Source organism: Cervus elaphus, chromosome 31 (assembly GCF_910594005.1).
Source record: "Cervus elaphus chromosome 31, mCerEla1.1, whole genome shotgun sequence".
Lineage (NCBI taxonomy): Eukaryota > Metazoa > Chordata > Mammalia > Artiodactyla > Cervidae > Cervus > Cervus elaphus.
The window spans coordinates 35,873,883-35,900,183 of NC_057845.1; the positions used below are offsets into that span (position 1 = coordinate 35,873,883).

Sequence of the window (26,301 nt, forward strand, 5' to 3'; positions counted from 1 at the left end):
GAAATCTGATTATACTCTGAGTTGGTGGCTTTACTTTATTTATGATTGATTTCCCCTTCAAAGAAAAACTAAGTAACATTTACATTGTTACCTAAAAATTTTAGATGTATAAAAATGTAATCAGGTTTATTAAATAGGAAACAATAACTCATAAATATTTTTATTTTTTCAAAAGCCCCAATAGTTCACTTATAAGTACATGATTTCTAGTTATTTTTAAAAATGAAATATGGATAATTTATATGCAATAATGAATTTTTTATAATTTTAAGATGAGACTCACCTTAGAAATTTAATCCAATAATTCCTTATTTTATGGATCAGAAAATTAAGCTCAAATGAGTTGAGGTTTATAGAATCCTATTCTCAGCTCAGCCTTCTTTCCAGTATTCCCTAATCTACTAAATGATGCAGCCATGTGTTTGAAGTAACGTATGGGTCAAAAGGATAGGTTTAAAGAAATGTTTTTATTTATACTTCTATCTTAAATGCTTCATGGTCTTAACATTTTAAAGCCTTTTCAAGACCACCCTAATGGGGAGAGGGAGAAATGAGAAACCTTAGTGCGGCTATCTGACTAATAGCAGATGAAGGCATCGACTAGAGTGCAAACTGTAGGAATGGCAAGGAAGAAGCAGACCAGGAGATGTTGAAGAAAACTGCCAAGCCATTAGGATCAAAAGAAGAAGATGAGTTTTATAACTGATACCAAACACAAATTAAAAATAAATAACACCTAAAACTAGGAATCCTTAGACTTCTATCATACCCATTCAGACTTTGTTTTTTAAGTTTGAACATATATCCCCAATATGTGTATAGTTGTTATTTTATGTACATGTACTAATACAGTAGTATTTGGAAATATTCCCTGTGGCTCAGATGGTAAAGAATCTACTTGGAGTGTGGAAGACCCAGGTTCGATCCCTGGTCCTGAAGATCCCCTGGAGAAGGGAATGGCAATCCACTCCTGTATTCTTGTCTGGGGAATCCTGTGGAGCGAGGAGCCTGGTGGGCTACAGTCCATGGAGTCACAACGAATGGGACACGACTGAGTGATGGACACTTTCACTTTCACTAATACTATATGGACTCCCAGGTGGCTTGGTGGTAAAAAAATCTGCCCGCCAATACAGGAAACATGGGTTCATCCCTGGGTCAGGATGACCCCTTGGAGGAGGAAATGGCAACCCACCCCAAAGTTCTTGCCTAGGAAATCCCGTGGACAGAGAAGCCTCATGGGCTATGGTTCATGAGGTCGCAAAAGAGTTGGACATGATTTTAGCAACTAAAGAACAAAAATATGTAGTAAAATAATATTTTAACAGCGTAAAACTTTAATGACACCAGTATGACTGAATGTGCTTTATTTTTTTTTTAATTTTAAGGTATTATTGAAAAATTTTTAATAAAAAATTTGCAATTTTCAATTTTTTTTCAATTTGACTAAATTTGTTGTTTCTGAAATCACTGTTTTCTTGAATAGTAACCGTTTTTTAACAAATTAACTGAAAACTCATTAAAATGCTCCAAATGAAGGATGTTTTAAACAGAAAATTCTAATTATGGCATAGATACAAGCATTATAGTTGGAATTGATTTGGGGCAACAACAGTCATGTAATGATGTAAATACATCCAAACATCTATTTTAAATGATCATCTCCTAAGAACTTTCTTTTACAGAGTAGTAACTTTCTCACTGTATACTATTCTTTATATATTAGAAAACTCAGAATGCTAAGTTTTTCAAAATCATCAGATAAATACTTCTCAGAAACCTATCACAGAAAAGAACAGCAAATTTGTGAGAACTGTTTTTGTAAAAGAAAACTGCATAACATCTTTGAATTTTACCCCCTTTGAAGTACTTTACCATAGCTAATGAAAATATATTGATAAAAGATATGATCATTCTCATTTCAAAGTGTTATAAAGATTTTGCTGTATTTTAAAGTCTTTGTTTTTATAAATCAACCATATTGAATACCTTTTATATTTTTGCTTTCATCTGCTGCAATATCTTGCTTACGAATGAATTTGATGTGGTATTTTATACTTTTATTCTGGAATCTGATTTCATTCAAAGTAAGACATATTTCATAGTGCTTCTACTTTCACAGATTTCTGTGAAATCCTAATTTGATTTAAAATGTTACTTATTATTTAAGAATATGTCTTCTCTGGTATACCTTTCCTTTTCTGACTGAAGAAACTTTTAACTACTTAAAGTAGTTACTACCTAAAGTAGTAAGATGGCAACACCTAGTCAGTAATGCAGGGCCTTTCTCCTATGTAATGAGTACCAGAAGAGTGGAGCTGTACAGATTTTCAATACTGCTGGAGAATTATTATGGATTGAGGTAGCTAGTGGAGGCTTCTCAGTGGGAAGACAGGAGAAAGTTGTAGGAGAGAGTGGTAGGAGAAAAGGCATAGGCAAGAAAGTACGAGGTAAGTTTGGGAGACATTAAAAACCAGGCTGGAGAAGAGGAGTCGTGGTGTTCATTAATAGGTGAATCAGTTAGGTTGGTAAATTCAGAGGTCCTTAAACATGAAGTTTGGGTATTAAGAACTCTTATACTAAGATAAACGAAAGGATTCAGATTAAGTTTGTGTAATGGCCAGAACACTGACCTGCAGCTACAGAGACATGTTGTGGTGGCCAACTCTAAAGTGGCAGCAAGTTTGGGAAAGAAAAGTCTTCTGGAACTAAACAGATTATAAAAGAAGAGTGAGGAAGTTATGTTTCTCTCTACTTTGGCAAAGACACAAGGCTGAATGTAAGTTTCCAAGGGAAATATATTTAGCACAATGCAGTAGGTTAATAAAGGATTAAGTTAATATATAGGTCCAAGTTTTTAATTAAATAAACCTCCTAAAAATGCAATGTAAATATACTCTAGAAAAGATAAGTTGTAAATCTAGAGTGATTTAAGTATTTCCTTTTTCACTTGAGAGCTTTTAAATTGAAAACCATTCAAAAAAGCCACCATACTATTTAAGGAGAAATGAGCCAAAAGACACTTAAAAACTTTTCTTTCATTCTGTTTCTTATTAAATAGACCAAAGTGAAATCTTTATTTCATCTCTATTTCCTATCCAGACTTACATCCCCATAGAAGCGGTCTCCAAAATATGTTGTATTTGACTCGAGTGCATGCACCAAAAAACAAAACTTTCACTTAAATGTAATTTTATCTTAGAAAATGAACTTAAGCTAATTTACTAATTTTAATAGAAGGATTGGTAGGAAGGAGTACATGTATATACTTTATAGTATAAACATTTATGACAGTACACTTTAAATGTAGGAGATACAATCAAAACATATGCCAGAGCTGACTGAGGGATAGCTATTGTTAAACATACAGATTATTAGGGTTTTCCCTTAGAAACTTTGAATTATAATAATTAAATAGTAGGTTTAATAATTAGGTTTGAATTGGGGTCTGGGAATCATCTTTTAACAAGACCTCCAAGTGTTTCTTATTTTCTGCCAAGTTTAAGATATTAGCAGTAGATGTGTTTCATCATCTTTTGATTTTAGGCCCAAGTCCTGTTTTAGGTGCCACAGTGCTAAAATGCTGTTTTATCTGCAGCAGAGTGAAAGCCTCACCGGTGATTCATAGGCTGGCATCCAGCTCACTTTATTTCTTGTGCTTTGGACCAAAAGCCAACTTACAGTAGCTTAATTTGTATGGGCAATGATATGTATGTCTAGAGTAATTTAGGAATTTGTTTACCTTGAGGTTTGAAACTGATTATAATTTTTATCCGTGAAGTCATTGCCCAGATCATTACTGTGTTCCATGTGTTAAAAAAATCATGGCTGATCAATAACCTTATACCTTATTTTTTGAGTGCTATAACATGCTGACACATCGAAATATAGAAATTAATTTTACACTAAGCAGTTGGGTGTCCTAAAATTAAATATTTATTCAGAATCTTTAAAAATACTAGGAAAAAAGTAGCTTGCATTTATTAGTATTTGTTATGTGCCAGGCATTGTCCCAAGCACTTTTCAGTACTATGTGTTGTTTAATCCTCACAACAATCCTATGAAGTAGGTGTTTTTAGTATCCATTTTGTAGAGGAGTTAACTGAAAAAGCAGAAAGGTTAAGTAACTTGCCCACTGCTTATAGGGTTTTTGTTTGCTTGTCTGCTTATTTTAATTTGGGAATTCCATAAATAACTTTTAGAAGTTATTTTCATGTTTTGACTTAATGATACTTCTTTGAATGGTTCTTTATCTTGAAACTTGATTTCTTCTACTGCCTTGTTCTCTTAAAAGACAAAACCTCTTTCATGTATTTTAACAATGAATGAAAAGTGGCATAAAGATATCACTTCGGACTACTGAAATAATGAAAGAACATGACAATTTAATAAAAGCAAAATGTTAATTGCCACTTTGAATATGTAGTCTAATGATTAAGTAAAATTTGTAAATATATATGGTTTTATCCTGAAGCTTCGCTTTATAACTAAGTTTTTCATGTCTGAGAGATTTTTTGAGCACAGAAGAAAATTTTGACAGTTGTTTGTGTTTTAAGTAATGTGCATTCTATTCCAGTTTTTAGCATTGCCAATGTCAGTATCTAGTTTTTTCTTAAGGCCTTAAGTTCAATTTATGCATTAAAAAATAAATCTATCTATACCTTCACTAAAGTCTTCAGTTAATCTTTTTAAATTATCAAATTCCATGAAACATTTTTAAAAACACCTAACAAAGTACATAATGAATCTAAGATGCATAATCAAATGATTAAATCATGTAAATCTAAGTAAACCAAGTTATCTTAACATTGTTTACAAACTTATGTTACATAACTCATATTTTAATCACCAGTCTATAAAACATTTCAAATATCTTTTGTAACCCCCACAAATGCATAGACAAATGATCAGTTAATGCCCAACTTATCAATAGTATCTTTATCTTAAATCTAATGCAAAGTCTTCATATTATAGGCTAGATTCATTCCTTCAGCCTTTCATTTCTCATCTCAAGACTATAAATCTACTTATACAACAGTGTGGAATGGAATTTCCATCTTCCAACCTCTGCTACATCTTAAGATTCTACATCTGGGATCAGGGACAAGGACCTGTACCTACCTGCCAGCCAGAGTCTGCACTGAACAGGGACCTCTTTATTCCCTTCTTATTGTCAGGCCTGCCATTGTTAATAGAAACTTAATGAGCCCTCACATAACTGAACATACATGTTTTATATTTTTGCAACCCGGTTCTTTTCCTAGGAATGATGCATCCCTTATGTTTTTTCCTTAGGTTACACTTTATCCCTGCTATAATGGGATTTTCTAAGTCCAATTATGTACAAACTGTGTAACCTTTGGCATTAAAGCCTGTTTGTGTACTAATGGGGTTTTGACACCCTAATTAGGTTACTAGAGCAACCCTTTCTCTTTCATAGTTTTAACAGCTGCCTCATTGACCATCAGTCATTTTATTGACAATGATGATCAAGTTTAGTTTTAACCCCTTTAAATTCACAAAGCCAAAATGATTTTTCTCTCCTAGGAATGCCAGAATCACCTCCGCAGATATGGAAATGTGAATCTGGAACTGGTGACTCGAATCATTAGAGATGGTGGCCCATGGGAAGATCCTGTGTTGCAAGCTGTTCTAAAAGCCCAGCCAGCATCTCAGGAGATAGGTACTGCAGGAGACTCAAAGCTAAGCCTACATTTGTGAGAAGCAGACACAGTTCATTTTCCAGCTAGAGCAGTATTAGTGTTTTTTATTTCACAATACTGAATCAGAGTAATGTATTTTCACATGAAGTGTGTTTAATTTGCTATATTAACCCAACCCAAGAGTGATTTGACACAAGATTTAGGTAAAACTATCTCTAGTAATTTCCTATTAAAATGGGAATTCAGACTGTTAACATATTTAGTATCCAGATGCTACTTGTTTACAAAGAGTTTGTATTTGTCACTTCAGTTATGTTTTTAAAATCTATTTAAGTAGGAACACCCTTAAAAAAAAACAACAACACCACCCTGCTTAAGCACATGGAATCTCCCTTATACAGGAAACTCTGTGAAGGATGGAACTCCTTTAGCTTTTGTTTTGATAAACACTAACATATCCTACACCTAGCCCAGTGCCTGGTACAGTAGTAGGTGTTCAGTATCAGTACTTGTTTATTGAATGAATGACCACATGAATGCATAAGTAATGTATGACTAATTAAATGAGTAAGTAAATTTGAGTTCCAAATACTCTAGAGCAGTATTTCCCAAGCTTCCTTCATCAGTAGGAGTTTTGCCTCATCCCCTTACCACCTGCATACCTTTTTGACATCACTTTCTCTCTAATCTAGATTCCTATGAGCCAAAATCTCCTTTTGAAGGCAGGAAGCTCTGTCAACTATTTCTAATTAATTCTTCAAAATATATATATATATACTTGCCATATTATTCCTGAGCCCCAGAACATTTGGATCACCAAAACTTAGAATAAGCACAAAGGTCTGGACACTGGAGAGCATGGAGAGCGTATGGAGTGCAGTTACAACATGGCCAAAGGTTGAAAAGACAGACCTCTAGCTGGAACCATCCAGACATTGGTCTGGTGAGAAAACGTTGCACACCACCAATTGCCTGAGTGTGTTAGGATCTTTCTGTTTGTCCCAGGTAAAGGGGTGGGAGTGGGTTGTGAGAAGAACTGAGTGGGGAAGGAGCTGTGATTCTGAGCAAACTGACCCCCAGATACAAGTGCAGGGGACAAGAAGAGATGTGAGAGAAGATGAAAAAAGAGATAAGACCAGGAGAGATAATGCAGAGTGGTGGAATGAGATGGGAAACAGGAGAAGACTAGAAGGAAAGAGCTAAGGTACATGTGGCAGTGGTATCGTTTTATAAATATAAAGGACAGAAAGGAGAATTAACACTTGATGTGAAGTTCTCAGAAAGGAACTGAAAACAAACAAACTGAAGACAGAGGCAGTAGTTACATCGGAGGAGGAAGAGTTGGATTATTGAGGGAACTATGAACCATCATATATAGGGAAGGCAGGGGTAACAGCCTTGAATGAATCTGAGGAAGCTGGGGAATGTGGCCAGAGGGGACAGGAGCTAGGCAAAGACAGATTCATTCGGAGTGAGAGCAGGAGAAGAGTTTGGGTTTTTCGGATAACTTTTAGGTTTCTCTGACTAGGAGCTGGAACAAACCAGTTGTTGGCTGGTGTGAGGCTGACAGCCTTTGTATACACAGTTCACAGGCTTGCCTGGTCACTCAGATGGTAAAGAATCTGCCTGCAACGGTTCAGTCCCTGGGTCGGGAAGATCCCCTGGAGGAGGGCATGGCAGCCCACTCCAGTGTTCTTGCCTGGAGAATCCCATGGACAGAGGAGCCTGGTGGGCTATAATCCATGGGGTTGCAGAGAGTCGGACACGACTGAGCGACTAAACACAGCACAGCACAGCACAGCACATACCATGTATGGTCCTTCATACACGCCTCTTATACTTACCCTAGCACACCTCATTTTGGGAAAAGCTGCTCTAGAAGCTCATTAATGTGGATGACTCAGCTCTTGTTATCATTAGGGTAAAGATCAGTCTGAAGTTTATTTTTGCATTAACTATACAAATGAGTATCTGCTGCTCATATATTATAAACAGAGTTGCAAGGCAAATGCTGAAGCCCAAATAAAACATCATTCATAGGCATTTCAGAAGCTATTGATTAAATATATATAATTAACTAAAACATTTTTAGATTTGAAATCATGAAATATGGGTTCCATTTCCTGCTCTGCCACTTATTTAATTAATTCTTTGTCCTTGGGCAAGTCATTTGACCTCTCTGAGACTCAGTTTTGTGATCTGTAAAACAAGTATATCTGTCATGACGTTGTTGTTAGGTCTGAATAAACTTATGTAGGTAAAGGTGTTTATATATTTTAAAATTGTGTGAAAACAAGTATTAAGTTTAGTAATTATCCTTGGGCATATATTAATGGACATATATTAATAAGCAGTCCTATCTGACATTACATTTAGATTACTTTGTTAGAAAGTAATAAAATGTATTTTATGACTGAACTTTTCATTAATTCAGATTATATTTCTCTATAATTAATCTGAAGTAATATGGTTTTAATGACAGATTAAGATTTAACCTTCTAATCTTACAGTAATGAAAATATGGTAAGAAGACAAAGTACATAATCTTAGACTAGAAAGAAATGCCAGATCCTGTGTCATTTGAAACATATTTTAACATTAGAGAACAAAAAAAAAGAATATTTCATGGTGTTATTATTATTTTTTTTTAATTTTGCTTCTTTCTTTAGATTGAGAAAGAATCAGCAAATATTTCTTGGGCACAGTTTTGTTGTCTTTTTTATTGCCATTTTTCCAATCATTTAACTGATATTTTCTTTTCACAAACTCCTAATAAGGAAAATGCTATTTAATTAAATAGTTGATTTAATTAGATACTACGTGTTAGTGCTCAAGTGTCAAAGAAAAATGTTTAAGACAGTCTTTTCTTGAGAGTAATAAGAGTCTGTTTTCTTTTTAATATAGTGAACAAATATTTAAGTTCTGAAAATCCACTATTCTTTGAACTACGTGCCAGATACCTAATTGCTTGTGAACGCATACCTGAAGCAATGGCTCTTATTAAATGTTGTATAAATCACCCAGAAATCAGTAAAGACTTGTACTTCCATCAAGCACTCTTCACCTGTCTGTTTATGTCACCTGTAGAAGATCACCTTTTCCAGGAGGTATTATTTGAGATTATGTTTGCCTATTAAACTTACCGAAAAATATGTAGCCCATTTTTGGTAAATTCCTTTTACAGTACTATCAAAGGCCATAAGGTTAGATTATCTAGATGTATTCCCTTTGACACCATTCTTTAAGCTCATATTGAATTAGCTCATATTAACAAATGGTGAAAAATTTTTGTTGATAAGCATTATTCATGTTGAGCGAGTTTCTGGTGTGACAGGTTAAATAAAAACTGAGAAGCATCAGGATTTTGCATCTTAATTAAAATACTAAGAAATTAAATTCCAATGTTTGTTACTTTGGTCTTTTTTTAAGATGAAAGAATTAATCTTTTCCTAATATGGACCCTACGTACCTACAAGCTATGGACAAATTGAGGTTAAAAGTAGTCATTATAAACTGTAGGTGCTATATAGTGAAACTATGGAAAAACATAAATATAGTTCTGTATAATTCATTGTCTTTGTAGAAGAAAATTAGAAATCTAAATTCTTCTGAATGCTTAAACATTTATTACAGCTATCTTTCTAGATATTTTTAATGATATGAACTGAGTTTTCTTTTCATCTTATAGCATTTACTGAAAACTGATTGTAAGAGTGGAATTGATATCATCTGTAACACTGAAAAAGAAGGCAAGACTATGTTAGCCTTGCAACTCTGTGAATCCTTTCTTATTTCACAGCTCCAGAATGGGGATATGTACTGTATCTGGTAAGTGTTCATAATGCAGACAAAGAAATGGTGAGATGGGATGCAGAAGGAGAATTCGTCAGCAGAATTTATACCTTATTTTTTTTAAAGTTATGTGAAAATGTTAAGCCACTTACCCCCCACCATACACATTTATTGTGCAAGAAACAATGGGTTTTAAGACCTAAGGGTTAAAAAAGAAAATGATCATGTGCCAGTAATAAACAGTGGTAATATTTAAGAAATGTGTTATAATGAAATAATTATGTTTTACACTACATTTAGAGTGTTATTTGTAAATATTTTAAGAGATTATTTTTCAGAGAAGTTTTAGGTTTACAACAAAATCGAGAGGGAAGTACAGACATTTCCCACATACTCCTTGTCTCCACAAATGCATATCCTTCCCAATTATCAAGACACTCACCACAATGGTACATTTTTTTTTTTTAACCAAAGATGAACTTACATTGACATATATTAATCACCCAAAGTCCAGTTTATGTTTAGGGTTCACTCTTGCTGTTAATTATTTTATGGATTTGGACAAACATAATGATATATATCATTATGATATCACACAGAGTATTTTTGCTGCCCTAAAAATCCTCTTTGCTCGACCTATTCATCTCTTCCCTCCCACCCCTGCCCCTTATCTTCATAGTTTTGCCTTTTCCAGAGTATCATATAGTTGGAATCATACAATATACAGCATTTTCAGATTGGCTTCTTTCAGTTAGTAATAGGCATTTTAGTTTCCTCCATGTCTTTCCATAGTTTGATAGCTCATTTCTTTTTAGTGCTGAATAATATTCCATTGTCTGGATGTACAACAGTTTATTTATCTGTTATCTACTAAAGAACATCTTGGTTGCCTCCAAGATTTGGCAATCATGAATAAGCTGCTATAAACTTCTGTGTGCAGGTTTTTGTGTGGACATTAGTTTTCAGTTCCTTTAGGTAAATACCAGGGAGCATGATTGCTGGAACTTATGGTAAGAGTATATTTAGTTTTGTAAGGAACTGCCCAGCTGGCTTCCAAAGTGTCTGTACTGTTTTTCATTTCCACCAATAATGGATGAGAGTTCCTGTTGTTCTACATCCTCACCAGCATTTATTTTCAGTGTCCCAGATTTTAGCCGTTATAATAGGTGTGTAGTGGTATCTCGTTGTTGTTTTAATTTAGTTGTAGTTTGCATTTCCCTGATGACATATGATGTGGAGCATGCTTTCACATGTTTATTTGCCATCTGTATACCTTCTTTGGTGAGGTATCTGTTAAGGTCTGTAGTTTGTTTTTTAATTGGGTTATTTGATTTCTTATTGTCCAGTTTTAAGAGTTCTTTGTGTATTGTTGATAACAGTCATCCATTGGATGAGTCTTTTACAGATATTTTCTTCCAGTCTGTGACTTGATACTGTCTTTCACAGAGAAGTTTTCAATCTTAATGAAGTCCAGCGTGTCAGTTATTTCTTTCATGGATCATGTCTTTGGTGTTATATCTAAAAAGGCATCACCATACACAAGGTCTTCTGTGTTTTCTGTTTAGACCATGATCCAGTTTTAGTTAATTTTTGTGAAGGGTGTTAAGGTCTGTGCCTGGAGAATCCCATGGACAGAGGAGCTTAGCAGGCTACAGTCCATAGGGTTGCATAGTGTCAGATATGACTGAAGCCACTTAACACACAAGATCTGTTAGATTCATCTTTTTTTAAATGTGAATGTCTAGTTGTTTGAGCACCATTTCTTGAAAAGATACTTGCTCCATTGCATTGCCTTTGCTCCTTTGTCAAAGAACAATTGACTGTATTTATGTACATCTATTTCTAGGCTCTCTGTTCTCTCCCATTGATCTATATGTCTATTCTTAAACCAGTACAACACTGTCTTCATTATGTTAGTTTATATTAAGTCCTGAAGTTGGGTAGTATCAGTCCTTCAACTTTGTTCTTTTTCAGTATTGTATTCGCTATTCTGGGTCTCTTGTTTGTCCATAACAACTTTAGAATCTGTTTGTCCATATCCATAAAATAACTTGCCAGGATTTAGATTGGGGTTGAATCTGTAGATTAAGCTGAGAAGAACTAATAACTTGATAATATTGAGTCTTCTTGTCCATGAACATGGACTATCTCTTCATTTATTTACCCCTTTGATTTCACTCATCAGAGTTTTGTAGTTTTCCTTATGTAGATCTCATACATATTGTGCTAGATTTATAGCTAAGTAGTTCATTTAAGAGGTGGGGGGGTGCTAATATAAATGGTATTATGTGACTTAGTTTTTCTGAGCATTTAAAAAACCATTAAAAAGTTGTTAGAACATATGAAGCATCCAATTACATGATCCAAGTAATCATGTAATTCAGAATGTGGTTTGAGAGTATTTTAATTTAAGAGTATTTAATTTAATTTGAGAGTATTTTACTATTAGATAAAATCAAGAATAATTAGAAAGAAATCCTAATAACTTTTGCCTCCCCTACCTCAGTACACACAGACACAATACTACCACTTTGACATGTCACCAATTCTCGAGAGAAAACTAAGTCTTATTTAAGTTCTTAGATACTTAAAACAATAGTTTGAAGGAGGCGTAAAGATAAACTTATTTAATATAGATGTTATAGATTAAAATATTTAGATTCAGAGATGAGTCAAAAGCTAATTAATAGAGTTAGGTCTAGAAACTAGTGGACTTATCTTCTGTGGGACTGTACTCTAAGTTAGATTATACAAATTTTTATTCAAAAGTGTACTATGTAAATTGGAGTTGCAAATAGAGAAGAGGATCAGGAGACAGTGGTTAAGACATACGCTTCTAAGTAGTTTTCAAAGTATTATCATTTCTGATAGATAATTATTTTCAAACAATGTATAATCATTACTGTTTATCTTTTCTATGGTGATAGGAATGTTCTCTACCCTTGGTTTTATTAAACTATTTAAGACTATCTTTAGTCTTTCATTTTGACATACTTATAAGTAAACTGGAATCACCTATAAACAAACCAAAAAATGACCAGGAAAACATTTTATTTTCTTCTTCTCTTGGCTAACCGATTTCTACTCTTTAGAGAGGAACTTTAAAAATAGAACAGAGCCTATCTTTCCTGCTCCTGGCCACAGTCACCTTCTAAAAATAGAAGGTGGGTGTGTGCCTCTCAGCTGCCTAACAAAAAAGGACTCCTTAGCCTGCTTCTCTGTCCTTCCTTCTGAGTAGGCTGAGTTCTGATTGCCTGAGCTCTTATTTGTTTTACCTCTATCCTTTATATTTCTGAGTGCTAGGGTCTTCTTTCTTCTAAAAGTTGGTTTTCATGGGATTCTTCTAGCTTACAAGGTCTGTGTTGTTTCTTTCATCTTGGTCTTCAGCTTGTTCTTCATCTCCCCTTTCTGAGGATGAAACTTGATGTACAGTCCAGTTTTACTCTGTCTCAAGCCAATGAAACAAGCTACTAATCTAGTTCTCTCACCATCAATAATAATATAATAATAACAGCTGCTTATATTGGCTGAGTGCTTACATTAGTCTGTGCTTTATGTATTTATTATCTCCTTTACTCCAGCAATCTCATGAGGAGATTGCTAAATGAAGCCAAGATTCAAACCTAAGCAGCCTCTGCTATTAAATATTACTTACTATAAAATGGGTATAGTATGAAAAAAAATCTATGTGGTAAGAGTGGCTATAAATCATTTTATAGTCTCTCTGCAATTAGATAACTTGATGGTTATATTAGCAGTAAGCTACCTGGGAGATGTGTTTGTACACCAAGTCAGTGCTGTGAGGCTTTTTGTTTGTTTTTTATTTGTTGCACTTGGGTCTTCATTGAGGTATGCGGGACTCTTCATTGTGGCATGCAGGCTTTTCTACCTGTGGTGTGCAGGCTCTTAAGGGTGCGGGCTCTCTAGCCTGCAGCATGTAGGTTCTCTTGTTGCGGTGAGTGGGTTTAGTTGCCCTGAGGCATGTGGGATCTTAGTTCCCAACCAGGGATCAAACCTGCATCTCCTGCATTGGAAGACAGATTGTTACACCACTGGACTATCAGGGAAGTCCCAGTGCTATGTTTTTTGTAAGGACCCTTTTTGGGAAAAGAAAACAGAAGCTTCATTAAACTTTCCCTCTGGTCTTCACAAAGAAGACTATCAGTAAGCGATTTATTAAAAATCAGTATATACTAGACATTTTACCTAGGTGTTTTCACTTATCTGTCTTAATGCTTTTTATGTGTAAGAAAATTCTGGATAAAAGAGGTAAAAGCCACACAGCTATTAATAATAACAAAATGGAGTTGGAATCTATTCTAGTCACTTTGCAAATGATGTCATTCTATGTCTAACTGGTTTAGGAAAAAGGTAGCACTTATTGAATGGATCCTGGGATATTACACAAGCCACATAAAGGGCAAAGGTATGGGTGGTCCTCAAAAATAACTGCTAACAAGAATGTTGAGATTGCTGGGGTTTTTTAAAAGTATCTCTGATCTGCCAGTTGGCTTCAGTCTTTCTTTTTGTAGACCAGAAGAATGCCAACACTCCCCAGGCTTCATAGTTTAGAGTTGAGACCATTCCAGGGGTTCTAACTGAACTGAGGTCAGTTTCCCATCCTTAGATTAGTATTTTAGGGACAGTGACGAGGGTCATATAGAAGGCATGGCCACTGAGGTTCCCGCCGTGTATATTAGGGCTATTCTTAGAGAATGCTGGTTCACTGTGAACTGGGTAGCACCATCCCAGTTGGTATACAATGCCTGATTGAGACGTGGGCCTCCTGAGTAGGTCGCATTTATTCTCAATCCCTGTTCTTGTCCATTAGCTCCACTAGATGGTGTGTCATTGAAAAGATTTACAGTGTATTAATCCGTGAGGAAACAGGCCTTATAAAACAAACAAGTTTATGAAAGGCATGAAATCAATAAGAGATAAGATCTGTTCTGACGTAATTATCACTTTAGTTTGGAGTATTCATGAAAGTTTTCATGAAGAAGGTACTTGATAGGGACTTTGGCAGATAAGCTCATCTTAGAAATAATTATTTTCGAAGTAGAGCAATCAACAGGCAAAAAAAGAGAATAAATAAAGCACATTAACTGACACTGAGGAAACCAACCTAGAAGAATGCCCAGGATTCAGATCCTGATGCTTCTGACTCCAAAACCCATGTTTCTGTTGCTTTTAACACCATAAAGCATACTGAACAAGTACTAAATGAAATAATCTAGGAGACTGGTAGCAGATTAGTTTAGCAACCCCTACAGAAGTACATGGAAAATTAAAGGGTCTAAGGTGGTAACATTGAGAATGATAACATTGTGGGCAAAAGTATAATAAAAATACAGAGACCATGAAAAACAAACAGGTTAGAACCAAACAGATTAGAGGAATATTTAGTGTCTTTGGGCAACAGAGGATGAGATGGTTAGTGGCATCACTGATTCAATGGAGATGAACTTGGGCAAATTCCGGGAGATGGTGAGGGACAGGGAGGCCTGGAGTGCTGCAGTCCATGGGGTCGCAAAGAGTTGAACATGACTGAGCAACTGAACTGAACTGAAATGGGTTAAAGTGATAGAAACCAATCTAAATGGAAATAACCAGTTATGCAAACTGGAGAATAAGTCAGAGCTAGAGATTTGGGAGCATGGTATGAAACCTCATGAGCTTCCCAAAGGAATTCTGTGTGCAAACAAAAGTGAGCGGTGGACTGAAATAGGAACACCTCCCCAGCTAGTGTGAGATGGAGGGAAACTGGTTTCACTCTCTGCGTTGCTTGCCCTCGTTCTTTGTTTTGTGTTTTCTGGGTTGTCTCTCTAAATAGAGTATGTGCACCTTCATGGTAGTAGTCAAACTGTCCTTAGATGTAATAGCTTTATGTGCTTCGCTCAAAGTACATAATCAGTATATCGCTTTTAAAAAATAAATATTTTCATCAATTATTTTAATACTTTTTAGACTATGATGCTTTATGTAACTTTTATGACACTTTTCAAGGAACTCTAATTTGCTGAAATGTAATATCCAAACGTTACAGTGACATCTTACAGTTTCCTTTGCCTCAAAACCCACTGCTCGCTTCCGTTGCTGTCGTCCAGTCACTTGGTCATGTACAACTCTTTGTGACCCCATGGACTGCAGCACACCAGATTCCTCTGCCCTCCATATTTTAGAAAAGAATCTACCTGTGAAATATTTTAAATGGTCCATAGCTTGTTCCTTTAAAAGTACTACACTGTAATGGAAGAGTAGATGGTGTAAAACATAAAATTTCAGAGTCAGTGCTATAATGTACTTAACACTTTTAATGTGTAGTACTTTTGGTATCTTCATAGATTTAAGAGTATGAACCATTTCTTCTTTGCAGAAAGTACAACACTGATTTCTAAATTTACAGGTGGATATTAATTTAAAGGTCAAAGTTATTTTTTTAAGTAATCTCATTAATATTGGTACATTGAAATTAGAATGTGTTTTGATCAAGTACTAGAGATGCCTTAGGTTTGTTGGCATATGATTGGGATACATTCTGTATCATTGCAAGTCGTAATTTCTGATCTCTCCTTTTCCCCCAGCTTCTGTTACTCCCAAACAGGTAGCTTCGGAAGTAGCTTGGAGTTAACTTAATATCCACTTACACCCACTTTGTATACATCCCAGCCAGGGCACTATAGAATCAAGGAAAGACAGCTAATATCTGTATTTGAATAAACTGTATTTTTGATATTTCTCTTTTTTCTCATTTACAGGGAGTTGATTTTCATATGGAGTAAACTTCAGCTAAAGTCTAATCCTTCAAAACAAGTTTTTGTAGATCAGTGCTACCAGCTCTTAAGAACAGCAACTAATGTGAGAGTCATATTTCCTTTCATGAAAATCATTAAAGATGAGGTAAATCATGTATATTTATCCCTTCATTTTAAGTTAAATTTAAATGACAATTCACTGATACTTGCATCTCTTATACAATTTATTTGATCATGTAACTGAAGTAAAGAAATATTTTAAGGCCACTTTCTCCATATATTATATACTCCCCTCCCCCTAACCTTAAACTCCCAAGACACAAAGCTTATACATAAATTAAAATAAGTGAAAAAAAAAGAGATTAAAAAGCCAATTTAGTGTTACATAAAGTTTAATGTGAGAACAACTTGCTTCTGTAAGAAACTGTTATCTCTTTTCTTAAAATAAGCCTGTCACTTTTAACATTATTCTAAATCCTGTTTATATAATCTTAACTAATTTGCAAATGATCTTTGTGTAACTATAGGTAGTACCTAATTCATTGTCATAGAGAAATACAGTTGATAGTTTTAAGTTTGATGTTTAGATGAAAAGGAACAATGAATTCTGAGGCATTTTTGAAACCTAAGGACAAATTTTTAAAGTGTTTATTTAAAATAAGAGTAAAAACCCATTACCTGTTTTTAAAAATAGTTCTGAAGCAAGTTTTTCATGGGCTACTGGCAAGTGTGTACAATTCTACATAAGATTCTTATATAGACATGAAAGTAGATCCTACAGATCTTTTTACTTTTTCTCCTCAAATATTAACAGAACTTTGAATACAAAGATAGGAAAGATAAAGCTACCTTACATTTTAGATAGCTCCATTTAACTAAATCTTTATGTGGACTTTTAAATACATAAGGAGGCATCCATTAAATAGTATATTTTAATTTTTTATACATTTATGCATTTGTCATATTTATTATTGCATCACTCATTAGATGTATGACCATGTAGTGATCATATTCCCCTGATAGAAAGTTTGGTATCATATTCCCATGATATAAAGCATTGTATCAAGAGGACTTTTTTAGGTTCTTTTTAGCTAACTACATTAATAGCTTCATTATTAAATAGTGAAACTTCATTTAAATGCATCATCAAAGTTAACCTCTCGTGCCACCAAAAAATGGGGAAAAAAAAATCTATGCTGTAGAGTACAAATTTTGCACTTAATATTTGAAGTGTATCAGAATCACCTGTAAAACTTTTCTAAAAATAAACATTTCTCTCTATATGTTTTAAACAAATGATTCTCATCTCAGATGGTAAAGAATCTGCTTGCAGTGCAGAAGACCTGGGTTCAATCCCTGGATCAGGAAGTTCCCTGGAGAAGGGAATGGCAACCCACTCAAGTATCCTTGCCTAGAAAACAATGGACAAAGGAGCCTGGAGGGCTACAGTCCATGGGGTTGCAAAGAATAGGACATGACTGAGTGACTGACACTTTCACTTTTCACCAAAAATTGAGAGACTCTTACAGAAAGTTTAAAATATAGGTGAAGTTCAGCCAATTATCTTAGAACTTTCTCAATTTCACATGCATGATCAACTTAAGAATACATGATAAGAAAAATTCAAAGATGAAATAAGTATTTTAAATGTGCTTAGTTTCTTATACACTCTACTAAACCCATTTCATCTGATGGAGTAGATCATTCACACGCCTCAGTGCTGTGACAGGAGGCACAGGTAACGCTGTGAGTTCAGAAGGAGACATTACAGATAGCGCATCTGAAAAGGCTTCACAGAGGAGGGTGCTTTCAGCCGGGTGTTAAAGGATAGAATAAGGTAATACTGATATTTGTAGAGGACTTCTTCATTTTATTATTTGGTTCTCATAACTGTCCAGTGGCATTAACATGAGAGTGTGGATCGGGAAACTAATCAAAGAGTTTAGTTGCTGTGGGGTTCGGGTTGCTACAGATACAAAAGGGACTGAATATTACACTAAAAGCTGAAACAATTCCTAAATGTAGTGGAATGGTTAAGGGCTTTCAGGTTAGAAAGTAGCCTTAGCCTGTTCCCTTTTCTGATGATCCTGAAATTTTTTTAAACCTCAGCAACTAAATACATTATAATTCGTAAAGAAAGGTAGAGGATGTAGATAGAACTTTGGAGAAAGAGAATGAATTGTCTTGAAGCAGTGGATTTGAATTTGCTGTATCAGAAAATTTATGCAGATTTTGTAACTGACCATTAGAAATTATAAGTAACAATAAGAAATAAGAAATTCAAATTCAGAGAAGGATTCCAAGTTGTAAATGGTAGATTTACAGAAGACTAAAATTGGTATAATATATCTGATCTCATTCATTCTGCAAACACTTATTCAAAGGTCTTTATATGCCAAGTCCTATGATAACCACAGAAGATGCTAACCACATGAGATACTGTCCCTGTGATTTAGGATCTCAAAGAATGAGTAGGAGATAGGAATTTACCAGCTGGGTAAAGTGACATGCAAAGTTAAGGTCTGCTTGTGGGACTGTAAGGGTTACATAGCACATAAGGGACTCAGAGGACATAAGGCTGGCAAAGTAGTGTTCCTCCCTGTCATCCGTAATTTACCATAGGCAGGCAATATGATACACACACATAACTGTTAAAAACACTTTAGCTCTTTCTCTTCAAACGAGCAGATCATTCCAAATCACTAGAGGCATTATTTACAACTTGAATTCAGGTGGATAGTCAACAAATTCCCAGCTAAAAGCTTGATGCAGTTATATTTGAGTCATCAGTAAAAGTTTCAAAGCTTGAATACTTTTCAGATAACTTTCAGTACGTTCATTATTCTGATACCTTACTGATTTGGAAAGTTTGTAATTGCCTTCTTCATATGGGTTACATTTCTCTGCTTATTTTGATAAATAATATTACTTAATAAGTAAAATAAGTAATACTATTTAGTGCAGCTTTATGAAAGAGTTTCCATAAGCCATGCTTTTTTAAAAAAAAATCTAGATTTGTAATAAACTTTAATCACCATAAGTTTATGAAGCATTTATATTTTAATCACCATAAGGTTATAACATTTTCTATTATGGTTAGTAAGGCTTGTAAACTTGAAAATTAAATAAATTGAAGCTAAAATGCAATCTTTTCCAGATTATTCTCAAGTAAAAAAAAGAAATTTATTTACATATTAAAAAAGAGTAAACAAGGCTACCCATTGAAGAAAACTGCATGTTTAGAATACTATGTTTGTTTATTCAGCTTTCATTTCAGAGTTGTATTTGAAAAAGATAAACTAGTAAGTGTTAATGATTTTTTAGAAGGTATTCAGTGGTAATATTTTTCTTTTACAGGTTGAAGAAGAAGGCTTACAAATTTGTGTTGAAATATGTGGTTGTGCTCTACAACTAGATCTTCATGATGATCCCAAAACTAAATGTCTAATTTATAAAACAATTGCACATTTTCTACCAAATGATTTGGAGATTCTCAGGATTTGCGCACTCTCGATATTCTTTCTTGAGCGCTCCTTGGAAGCTTATCGTACTGTCGAAGAGCTTTACAAACGCCCAGACGAGGAATACAATGAAGGCTCAAGCAGTGTTCAGAATCGCGTTCGTTTTGAATTACTTCCAATTTTGAAAAAGGGATTGTTTTTTGATCCTGAATTCTGGAACTTCATAATGATTAAGAAAAACTGTGTAGCATTACTGAGTGATAAATCAGCAGTTAGATTTCTAAATGAAAGTGCACTGGAAAATTCTACAGGTAATGTAAAAAAGGCATTGGATCAGCACGGTTTAGAGGAAGGGCTTGACTCTCTTACAGATCAAAGCACTGGAGAGCTTGATCCTGATGATATATCTGGAGTGCAACCAAAAGGCCCTATTAATGCAAAGAAAAACCTTACAGCTCTTAATGCTTCCAGAGTAGATCACAATGTCCCAAGGCATCGGTGTATGTTATGTAACAAGGAATTTTTAGGTGGTCATATTGTAAGGCATGCCCAGGCTCATCAGAAAAAGGGCAGTTTTTCATGTGTGATATGTGGCAGGAAATTTAGAAACAAAGGACTTATGCAGAAGCATTTAAAGAATCACGTTAAGAAAATACAGAGACAGCAAATTGCTGCAGCTCAGCAAGAGGATCAAGAAAGTCCTGCTTTGGAAGAAATGAATTGTTCTGATACTTTCATTTCATTTGAAAATGGGAATTCTGATAATAAGGATTTGGAAGTAGAGACTATTACTGGTTCCAGTGACGGAAAAAAAGACGTCATCCCTGCACATGTGGGTGAATTCACTGAAATTCCTGTCAGTGTATCAGAAGATGTTATTGAAAACATTACTGAAAATGGCAGCCCTGATACTTCTTTAAATAATGTCTCAGAGCCATTACCTATCTGTGTGGATGACTATGAGGAGGAAGAAGATGAGGAAGGTGATTATGAAGAAGATGACTATGACCTGAATCAAGAAAGTTCAGTACTTCATAAAATCAATGGAGCTGTGTGTCATCCAAAAGACATATATGCAACAGATCAAGAAGGAAATTTTAAGTGCCCTGCTCTTGGCTGTGTCAGGATATTTAAACGAATTGGATTTCTGAATAAGCATGCAATGACTGTACATCCAACTGATTTAAATGTGCGGCAAACAGTAATGAAGTGGAGCAAAGGAAAATGCAAATTTTGTCAAAGGCAGTTTGAAGATTCTCAACATTTTATAGATCACCTTAATAGACACAGCTATCCAAATGTGTATTTTTGTTTGCATTTTAATTGCAATGAATCATTTAAGCTGCCATTCCAACTTGCTCAGCACACAAAAAGTCACAGGATATTTCAAGCTCAGTGTAGTTTTCCAGAATGCCATGAGCTTTTTGAAGATCTTCCTCTGCTATATGAACATGAAGCTCAGCACTATTTAAGTAAAACACCAGAATCATCTGCACAACCAAGTGAAACAATTCTTTGGGATGTTCTTACAGACGCAAAATCTAATCATCAGGAAAAAGACTCATCTGGTAATGAGAGACAGACTATTAGTCTGCCAGTTTCTACTAGCAAATCAAGGAAAGATATTACAGAACCAAAGACATGCATAGAAAGCATGGAAAAGAAAACAGACCGTTTAATTCAGAATGGAAATGAACATTCTGATGACACTGTTTCTGATACAAGCTTGACAGACCAAAAGATGCCTGACATAGAGCCAAATTCTGAAAATAATTGTAGTATTAATGATTTAGTCAATGGACACAGTGGAATAGAGCAAACACCTTTAGTTTCATCAGATCCTGCTTTCAAAATTGATACAAATAGAATCAGGACAGAAAACGGTTCCATTTTACCCAGTGTTGTACCACAAGAACACAGTACCCTGCCAGTATCTCAGGCACCTTCCAAACCAAATCCGACGAGCGAACATACTTCATATGGCTTAATTTTAACAAAGCCATATGTCAGACCATTGCCTCCCAGTTACCTTGATGAACGGTACCTTAGTATGCCAAAACGCAGAAAATTTCTGACTGATAGGGTAGATGCTTGTTCTGATCAAGATAACGTTTGTAAAAAATCAGTGAAAAGATTAAGATGTGGCAAATGCCTGACCACCTACTGTAATGCAGAAGCACTTGAGGCTCACCTTGCACAAAAGAAATGTCAGACCCTCTTTGGATTTGATTCAGATGATGAAAGTAAGTCTGCTGTCTTCTCAGTAGGTATATCTGTAGAAGTAGAAAATGCCATAAATCGTCATAAGGTTAAAAAAATTGACACTTGTATAACACAGATAATAAAGCACTACTCCGTACATTATTTCCTGTAATCCATACAACCACCATAAGGTTCTGTTCCTGTTTTATAGATCAAGCAACTGACATTCACAAGTAATTTGCATAGGCATAGGCCTATGAACTTGTGGAAGCCAGAACTTAAACACAATTTTTTCATACTTTTGGATCATACATTTTAACTACCTGAGGCTTTTCTTCATCCCATGTTTTTATGTAATAAGAAATCTGAAGACAAACTAATTATGATGAAAGTGTTTTTCATCTGCATGCCAGAACATAAACCAAGTGAAGCTGAGCCTCTATTACAAAAACAAAAATTAAGAAAAATAATAAAAACAAAATAATTGAAAAACAAACTGAGCTAAAGAAGAACATGCTTTTCTACTAATATTAATATTCTTTGAATGAGTAAGGGTATAAATAAACAGGAAATCTAACTTTAGAATACTAGATGAACATCTATAAAATATGAATTAACAGACGTGTTCTGTTTTACAGGTGCCTGATAAAAATGTTTCAGAAAGATCTGTCGATCAAGCAGTAGTGTGCAAAAAGCACTACAAGAAAATGCATCATCAGTTTGCTATTTCCCTGATGGCCTTAATTTTAGAGCGATCTTGGATTACTAAAGATAAAGACAAAGCACATTTTCTAGAATGAACCCACAGAGGAGATGTGCTGGTTTAGACTCCAAAAGGGTTATTACAAAACTCCCAAAGTACCAGTTATCCAGAAAAACCACATTTTTTTTTTTTTTTAAAGAAGTTGATGATGATCAATAGCAGCATGTTCAGTTTCGCTTATGTGAGAAACATGTTTAGGCAACTAGTCAAAAAGGATAACCAGCTATGGCCTTACAGAAAGGGAAAGACAAACCCATTATATATATATATGTACATATATATATATAAAAGAAGGAATGGTTTACAATAAACAATTTACAGTATTCTACAAATAGGATTCTTGTCATGCATAATCAGATTTTGTCCTTCTTTTGGGTCAAACATGCTTCAAGGAACCATTTCTATTTGGTTTATTATTATTTAGAAACTGATAGAATAAAACTTGACTTATCACCATCCTAGCCATAAAAGATTGTAACTTGTTTCCAAAGGATTGATTAGGTCAGAGTTCAGTGAATGGCATGCCAGCATTGAAAATTAACAGGAGACAAAACAATAGTGCTTTGCTAATGAGCTCTTGACAGAACCTCCCACTTTCCATTTTTATAATACCAACGAGCTGTAAAGCAGCAGCCTCAATAGAAAACATATTATCAGTAACTCTGGGGAGAGATGGGAGGAATGTAAGACCATTAAAGGCTGTCTTAGATGTCTTAGTTGAAAGAAAACACTGAATTGCAAATTTTTCAATGTGAATAATGGTATAAGCACACTGGGATATTTCTATTTGTATATAGAGTAGTGTTAGGACATTGCTTGATGATTCATAGTAAGGTCCTTTAGACATTAATGTGAATTATCTAAGTACAGTCCTATGAAAATAACTGGCTGTAAAAAAAAAAAACATGCAGCCAAGAATCAGGTCAAGAATTCATTGGTTTTATTCAATTAGGAGAGTTTATTCTAAAATAAGCCATATTACTCATGCTTTCTTATTTATTTCTGATAAATTTGGCCTGAATAGTAATTTTTATATATAAAAGGAAATATTTACACAAAAACTTGCACAGCAAGAACACAGTAAGATATATTGATGCATTTATTTTCTTTGATGACCAGTAATTTTCCTAAGGAAGATTTTAACTTAATAGCCAATAAATTGTTTAAAAAGTTTTTAAAAATACCCTCTCAGATGTGTTCCACTTGTATAGTCTTTAAAAGAAGAAGCTTAAAGACTTCCTTTTACCTAATAGGGTATTAATCTATAGCAGGGGTAAGATGAACAAAAGCTGCAAAGGTAGATTCTTTAAAAACAGAGCTATTAACATACAAATATGTCAACCAAATATTCCAGTTATTCCAACTGGTCTTATTCTTGTTCAAAGTATATAATCTCATCAGACCCTACATTTTAAATTTTGGGATATTAAAGCTTATTGAATGAAGCTACTAAGGAAGTGAGACTTTTCTTCATGGACAGGATCCAGACTTTATTAAATTAGGATTTCCAGGTCATGATAAATCAGACATCTAAAATAATGTCCCAATTTTATTAGTTTATTTATCACAGGCATTTACTACTATGCAATTTATAGTCAGCAGTCCATTTCAGTCAAGTCAGGTTTTTGTTTTGTTATGTAGCCTATATTAGGCTATGGATTTTACATTTAAATAACATAAGATAAACAACTTGATCAGATGTTTATGTCTTTTAAGGATATAAAGAAAAAAACATTTTCCATGCTTCCTGATACTAAAATATAATACTTGAGTTCTATTTCAGTTCAGTCATGTATTAAAAAAGCCTGTTTGGAAACTAGTTCATACGGGCAGTGAAGTTATTTTGAAATATTTCTGCTTTGTATGTTTTCCAGAAGTTTAAAACCACAGCTTAACATTTTATCACATTTTTAACTTTTTATTTTTTTATAAGTTGTAACTATTGACATAAATTCATGTCTGCAAATTGTTTTCATTCATTCTGTAGTTCATACCAAAATGTTTTAAACATATTCCACATGTTATTTTTTTGTCTTTAATTTGAGGTTTTATTTATACTTTTGTTTTGCTAAGGGAAAACTTTCTGAAAGACTGAGTTCAAATTGGTTTATACATCAAGGGATTGTTATATAAAATTCTGTTGGACCACATTGTTCTAATTCTAACCTCTTTACTTATCAAATGATTGCTATTGAAAGAATATGTGCATTTTCTTATGTATGCCTTATAAAACTTACATCATTTTGCTTTTACGAGGTGCGTAAACTTCCAACAGTTTTAATGTGAGATTCAGAAGACAAGGAAGCTTTCTTCTTATTCCTCAAAATCTTTTTTTTCTCTACTCCTTCTATTTTAAGGATGTGTTTATCTTACATGGACCAGATTTCAATCCTTCATTGTCAAATAAAAATTTCCATTGAAATATTAAATACTAGCTTTCTGCTATGTTTCAGTAAGGTCAAAAGAATAGCAAATCTGAAACTTTGCTGCTCAGATATTATGGAGAAGATAGAAAAGGAGACCCTTTGTGGACAAGGACACTGGTACTTTGGGCTTTAGCCATATTTTTTATTTTCTTTTAAACCACCAATTATATAATGAAAAGATAACTTATAACATCAAACTTGTGATTCTTTTCAAATCACACTTGAAAGTACAGCCGTACTCCTTTCATATTTGGTTCAAACTGTAGTATGGGTGAAAAACCTAAAAAGAATGGTAGTGTTTATTTTTTAATTTATTTGGTACTGTAAAACACCTTTTCAGAATGACTAAATGCTGCATATGCATTTTGGAATTGTTAATATGTGAAAGGTATTACAGATTCAGCAAGAAAGGAAATTTGTGCTTCCTTGTTGAACATTAAATTATTTTACTTTGCATTTTATAAGAGTACAAATTAAAACTGAGCCATTGAACTGCAATAAATCAACAATAGTGTCTCATTTCAAGAAATTTTTTGTATTGTACATAGATTTGTTCAATAAAACATTGTCCTTGTTGGTAATGAAGTGTTCAGTTTTATGTAGCACATTACTTCAAAAGGAATTAGGCTTAAGGTAAATGTTAAATAAATTATTTTATGTTTCATAAGAGAATGAGGTATTTCAGTTAATATTACTATATTCAGATTATTGAGTGATTTTAAAATACATGGAAAACAGAAAACTCTAAAAGTTTATATAAAATAGATATTTTTAGACATTGTTTAAACTAATTCCATATGCAGGAATTACAAGTTGATAGAACACTGTTTACTAAAGTTATTTCAGGTAAGTAGTTTCAGTATGAAATAGTAGCCTCTGCAAACTTAGTACATGGAAGACAAATGTCAGAACTCTCCAGGACAGTGGATGGACTGATCTACATTGGTACTTCTTCAGAGATGAAGAACCTCTGGTGGAACTTAAAGACTGTGAAGTCATTTTGAAATAAGATGCACATTATGATAACTGCTTCCTACAGAAGCACCTCAATGGGAACATGTTTAAGGCAGTAATCTGTACCTAAAAGTGAGGTCCTTGGTCATGAGGGCTCCTACTCTTTTGGCTCACTAACAAAGGTAGACCTCCTATACTTTTTGCTATAATTTGCAACTTGGAAAAGTGAGGGCTGAAGTAGAAAGAGAAGCTCTTTGATGTGATGATAGCACTGCAAATGAAAGA

At 34.2% G+C, this 26,301-nt stretch overlaps 1 protein-coding gene across 3 annotated transcripts in view; it reads left to right on the forward strand.

Moving 5' to 3' along the window:
• Nucleotides 1–25,643, forward strand: part of ZNF654 (zinc finger protein 654) — an 88,576-nt gene extending 62,933 nt beyond the window's left edge. Inside the window, exons 4-9 of one of the 3 annotated variants that reach the window (XM_043892836.1) lie at nucleotides 5,548–5,683; nucleotides 8,568–8,770; nucleotides 9,352–9,491; nucleotides 16,214–16,355; nucleotides 19,568–21,914; nucleotides 22,512–25,643. In XM_043892836.1, coding sequence (XP_043748771.1) covers nucleotides 5,548–5,683; nucleotides 8,568–8,770; nucleotides 9,352–9,491; nucleotides 16,214–16,355; nucleotides 19,568–21,914; nucleotides 22,512–22,519 — 2,976 coding nt within the window. In that variant the 3' untranslated portion in view covers nucleotides 22,520–25,643. Of the gene's footprint in view, nucleotides 1–5,547; nucleotides 5,684–8,567; nucleotides 8,771–9,351; nucleotides 9,492–16,213; nucleotides 16,356–19,567; nucleotides 22,261–22,511 lie in introns of those variants that run through there. The other 2 variants (XM_043892835.1, XM_043892837.1) reach the window with 2 other exon arrangements.
• Nucleotides 25,644–26,301: the final 658 nt, after the last annotated feature.